Here is a 5,936-nt window from a genome sequence, read left to right on the forward strand (position 1 = left end):
AACCGGAGAGCTGGCTCCGCAGCTGAGCTGGCGGAAAGAATAAAAAGTAATAAATACCAGGATCTCGGCACCGACTACCTGTTTACAGCTTTTGGAGTCGAAACCCTTGACCCGTGGGGTCCCAGTGCCCTTCATCTGTACAAAATTTTATCGAAAAAATTAATAATCTGTCTGTGAAACTCAAGGGCCGGCAGCTACCTTGCCCAACGCATTAGCATAGCCATTCAAAGGAGGAACGCTGGCAGCACCTTGGGCAGCTTGCCTTGGGGACCCAATTTTATTCATATATTTTAAAAATCCTAGTTTTGCTTTCTAGTATTTAAGCTTTTATTGTACCTTACCTGTATATTATCAGACATGAATAAATTGTTATTATTATTTAAAAAACCTGCATTGAAACCAAAATTGCTTTATTATTATTATATAAAGCGTTCGTCCAGGGAAGTACTGCCATCTTACCTATTTCTGCCGCCAAGCCGTAATGTGAGCATTACTGCGTGCTGCTGAAGCTACAAGAATATGAGACTTGTCAACTTATGTCTCAGGGTGAAGGCCGCATTTGCAGTACCACTCAGATCTTTGTGATTTAAAGCACTGACTGGCACTACAACAGATATGCACAGGCGTGTCGTTTGCCACCAGACACACAGCTTGTTCGTATCCTTTCACTTGGTACCATAAAAAGAAGAAAAAAATGGCAGCCATTGATACACGATCACCAATAATTATATTTGATTTATCGTATTAACGCTCCAAAACGGAACCATGTAAATACGATAATACATTTGAAAATAAATAAATAATTCCTTATTTCCCAATAAAAAAAACTCCTGATTTTACATTATCCTTTTACAAGTCTTGACATCCATTCAACATATTGTCGTTTAACAGACAAACATTGAAACAAAAATATTCGAAACCTAACAATATGGACAATCCCTTACAAGAACACAGTTGTACAACGAGCAATGGTCCAGGAAGCTACATCAAACCACAATCCTTGCATTCTGCAATTTCATACCAACACAATATTAACCTAAGGACCACTACGCAGAGTTCAATGTATAAGAGTGTAAGAGAATTTATTGAAGATCCTGTTCGACATTATAATATTACGTATATAATATGAATAAAATACTCTAGGAACATCATGATCTGTAATTATAATGATATAAATGTTAATAATTTATTGCATAACATGTAAGTATATTCCATAATCAAAAATATATATATTTTCATTAAAAAAGGGGATATCTATAATATTAACCTTACAGCTAAGTCCAAACTCATGGTATCACGATTTCGTTTAATCACGGCAAACGACTTTTTTTTCGGGAACTGTATACGTTTTTATAATAAGATTCCGGAGCATATAAGATTATCATTTCCTAAGTTTAAAACCTACATTGAAAGTATTTTAATTGAAAAGTCCATATTACAAAATTGAAGACTACGTGTTAGATAAAGATGTATTGAAAGACGACATGGCTCTAGATTCCACACAAATTTGATTCAAAGTGTATTCCATAGCATTTAAGTTTATATGAAAAGAGCAATCCAAGAGCTTCTTGCTCATTCTTCTCTGGGAAGTCAACATAGTGAACGAGCAGCAGCTTAAATGTGACGTTTTGAAGTGTAAATTTATGTTACATAACCGCTCACGCGATACATGCCGCCGTAGACGCATACTACACCTAGAGGTGCCGGTAATGATTTTATACTGATTTATCGGATATCGAAGTTATAACAGGTAAAAGAACTAATATTAATTGCTATTTCGGTAACTACTCTAGCAAACATAAAGTTTTTAATGCCTGGGTCTGTCATTTAAAAAAAATAAATAACTTCAAAAATACATCACGACAATCGTGTGTGTTATTGTTTGGGCTGGTGATTTCGGTGTTTATTTATTGAAGTTTACCCTAAATAAAAATGTTTATAAACTATACTTTAAGGAGTAATTTCATGGTAAATGTTAGAACTACTCAAACGGAATATTATCATATTTATCCAAGTACACCAAAAATTTCATTAGTGCTTTTTAAGTGCAGGATTGGCGGTGTATTACTGCATTTTATTTGAGATGTTTTTGTTGTAGTACGGAGGGTATTTATTTAGCAATGCAGAATAATAATTTTTATTTATAAAAACTTGTATTTAAACTGAACCCTTTTCTATTTTGCGAAACCAAATAGCCGTGATTTTGCGGTAGGAGGAGGAATAAACGATTATTTGACTTTCACATTGTACATATAGGCAGGTATTTACTTACTTACTTACTCACATTACTGCCTGACGGTTGAAGTCGTTAAGGTGGCTGTACTTCCCCATAAACTTCACAAGAAGCTCTACTGCTTATAAATGCCCATTAAAGATACTAACCACAATGTTATCAACGACAACTCCAAAAATGACAAGTAATGACTCAACCTTGAAATAATTATTTCAACAAACGTAGATATCAAACATACATGAATAACTCGCTCACGATTACCATTTTTTTCATAGGAGTGAAAGAGACAGTAGCACTTGGCGGTCGCATTAACATTACGTTTCATAATTAATAATAATACCAGACATCCACAATAATTTCCTGGTCTCAAATTAAGGAATTCCCTGTACAATAAGTAACAGAGCCATGGAATTAACTTCAATTCTTTTTTTATTATTATTTGGATTATACAGTAAGATCTACTACACACCTACAACCACATATTTAAAGGACTAGAACATAATTATATATCTCCAAAAACATTGCCTAATCATTTAATATCGGTACGTATATCTGATGTCTAATCGATAATGATTCGCCGTCATTGAAATCATTATTATCATTAAAATGCCACCAAATTTATAAGTAGTATATACATATTACTGATTTAAATTTAATGTTGGTGCAAAAATGGACTTGAAAAGTTTATTTTTTGTATTATTTATTATTGTAACTGTTACAGCTCATAAAAAAAGTTACAAAGGTTACAAAGTCTATAATGTGATTCCAAATACGAAAGATAAAGTGAATGTCTTAAAAGACGTAGAAAGTAATGGCATTGGAGAATTTTGGATGGAACCATACAATGTTAACCATGCAGTTAAAGTAATGGTTGCTAAAGAAAAACAAAGCATTTTTCTTGAACAAATGGAAAAAACTGGAATTGAAACTGTAGAAGTTATTAAGGATTTGCAAAAGTAAGTAGTGACAATTTTAATTCAAAATAAAATAAAAAACTTCTTGGATGTAAGAACTAGCGAATTAATGTTTTTTTACTATAATTTTTATAATCCTTGGGGCTGTACTCGGGTAGAAACTCTTACGAAAGCTTGAAATAATTCAATGAGTAGTTTAAAGTAGTATTGTGAACTTTAAAGCCTCGAATTTTTTATTAGAAGCTTTTGCCTCATTTGTGTTTTCGTGTGCATTGGATGTGTAAATATTGTAATAGTATTTGAGAAGAAATGGTACGTGTATTTAATTGTCTTTTGTTACTTTGTAATCTGGTGAAGTGATGGTTGTTTCTGTTGGGAAGGGCGTGCCACCAAAGTCTTGAAAAAGACAAGTAAGGTACACAACGTATCAAATTCAGACCTATTCGGAATTTCGTTTAACGTGATGAAATCGTTTGAAGATAGATTCGTTTAAAACAAACGAGTATGCTTAAATTATAATTTATTGGTTCAGTGTTATAGACAACCAACAAAAGCCTGCCACAACTTCTCGTTCCAACGAAGCTTTTCATTCAATGACGTGGAATGAATACCACAATCTTGATGAAATTAATGCCTGGCTTGACGAACTTGTTGAAAACTATCCAGACATTGTCACTGAAGTTAGTATGGGAGTCTCCGTCGAAAACAGAGACATCAAAGGAATCAAAATCAACTATAATCCAAATAACAACTATATTGGAATGTTAGAAGGAACTCTTCATGCGCGGGAATGGATTAGTCCAGCTGTCGTTACTTGGATTATCAAAGAGTTTTTGACAAGCAATGACCCAGAAATCAGAGCATTGGCTGAAAACTTTGAATGGCATATCTTTCCTGTTGTCAATCCAGATGGTTATGAGTATAGCTTTACAGATGTAAGTATAAACAAATGCAATCGTCTTTCATATATGTTTTAACCCCCGAGAACGAGGGGTGTTATAAGTTTGAAGTCTTTATATGTCTTCTATCTGTATGTCTATCTGCAGCAACGTAACTCCCAAACGATTTTACTGATCGTAAAGAGTTTTTTTTTTGTATTTGAACTCTAATTTAATTAGAATGGTTCTTAGCTATGTCTGATGAACTTCGGGTAAGCTGTTTAAAGATCATCAGGTTTTTTCCGGTTAGGTGGTATAGGGATCTCGGTCATAAGATGAACATTTATTTTACTTCCTCCTTGATCTGATATTGCTGTCAGGACTGCTTTTGCTGCAGGCGGCAGACTGCCCAATTCCTCGCCTACTTACAGTACAACTATCTTCTCTGGCTCTCAACGAGTTGTTGCCTTACTGATTGACTTTATTGACTTTTTGGAGGCACTGTTTTTTATCGGGAAATTATTAAATTTTTTTCAAGTTTTATTAAAGAAGCTGGTCATTATCTGTTTTCTATTTTTCATTTGTTAACTCTGCTGGTTTCTACGCTAACAATATATGTATGTTGATACATCAATGACCTAATACCGAAAGCATAATTCTTCCTTTACACTTAAGATTCAAATTCTACATCGGTTTAAAATCACTTACGATACGACTGTCCAAAGTGTGTGTTATGTACTTCTGACTCTTCTTTATTTGACATAAAATTTATTATAATAAATTTATATTTTATAAAGTATTATAATATCGTACGATAGAGACGTAAAGTAATCTACTGTCCTTTTTTTAATTCGTAGGACAGAATGTGGAGAAAGAACAGAAATACAATGTACAATACAACTTGTCCTGGAACAACCAATGACGACATGAGTAATGGTGTTGACCTAAACAGGAATTTTGGATTCAAGTGGATGAGTAAGTAGATGTTATACTTTATGTTTGATGACAACTATGTTGGGAATTTATTTTTTCTACACGATCTTACTCATACATCTAAAAAAGTACCTAATCAGCTAAATGTTTTGTAAATTATACGAAATATTTACTAAAAGATAGATGCCATTGGCCAAGTCCTTAGATATATTAGTTAAATTCAAGTACTTATTTAAGTTATTACTCGTAATTTTCATCGCCCTTGCAGGTCATAACATGTATTGCTTATAGGTTTAATATTTTGCTAGACATTTTGTAAAACCGTGTTTGCCTGAAAATAAAGATATGAACACGAATTGTTTTGAACATAAATCATTAATTTATTATTTATTATTTATTAATTTGCAGGCTGGAAAAAATCAATGGGATACGGTCTACCTTACGTACTCAGGACAGTTTATTTTACCTAAAGGAAACATTCTTTTATTTTTCTTAATATTAATTATGAATAACTGCATTCACAGACTTTTTAAAAGGTTACCTAAAGCAGGAATCAATCCAATTAAAAATGCAAAAATAAACACTCTTAGGTACTAAATGATAGTATAGGATGATTGTAAAAAGAGATCAGTAAGAAAAACACCAGTAACCTTTGATCATTTAAAAAAAGAAGTGTATTGTCAAGCTACTTCCAATGAATATTCCACTTGGGAATATTCATTGTTATGCAGATGATAGCACTGTTCATGGGGGATATCATGGATTCCCCGCAGCTGGGCGCGCCGATACTGACAGAGAGCGATCTGATCTTGTCGTTGAGCTCAATAGAATATTGGACCTTATCTCTGCATGGGGATCCAGTAATCTTGTTGAGTTCAACGCCAAGAAAACACAGGTTTGCGCGTTAACAACAAAATTGTCGCCGTTCCTTCCCATGCCTTCTCTGATGAGCACAGCACTTTCACCTCAGAGCAGTTT

General features: G+C 33.6%; 1 protein-coding gene across 1 annotated transcript in view; it reads left to right on the plus strand.

Annotated features, from left to right (window-relative positions):
- The first annotated feature begins 2,902 nt into the window (after positions 1-2,902).
- LOC113240297 (zinc carboxypeptidase-like) overlaps positions 2,903-5,936 on the plus strand; it is an 11,602-nt gene continuing 8,568 nt past the window's right edge. Inside the window, exons 1-3 of the mRNA XM_026477564.1 lie at positions 2,903-3,189; positions 3,680-4,082; positions 4,883-5,000. Of these exons, the coding sequence (XP_026333349.1) occupies positions 2,903-3,189; positions 3,680-4,082; positions 4,883-5,000 (808 nt within the window). The remainder of the gene's footprint in view (positions 3,190-3,679; positions 4,083-4,882; positions 5,001-5,936) is intronic.

Source organism: Hyposmocoma kahamanoa, unplaced genomic scaffold, assembly GCF_003589595.1.
Source record: "Hyposmocoma kahamanoa isolate Upper Pololo Valley unplaced genomic scaffold, ASM358959v1 129, whole genome shotgun sequence".
Classification (NCBI taxonomy): Eukaryota; Metazoa; Arthropoda; class Insecta; order Lepidoptera; family Cosmopterigidae; genus Hyposmocoma; species Hyposmocoma kahamanoa.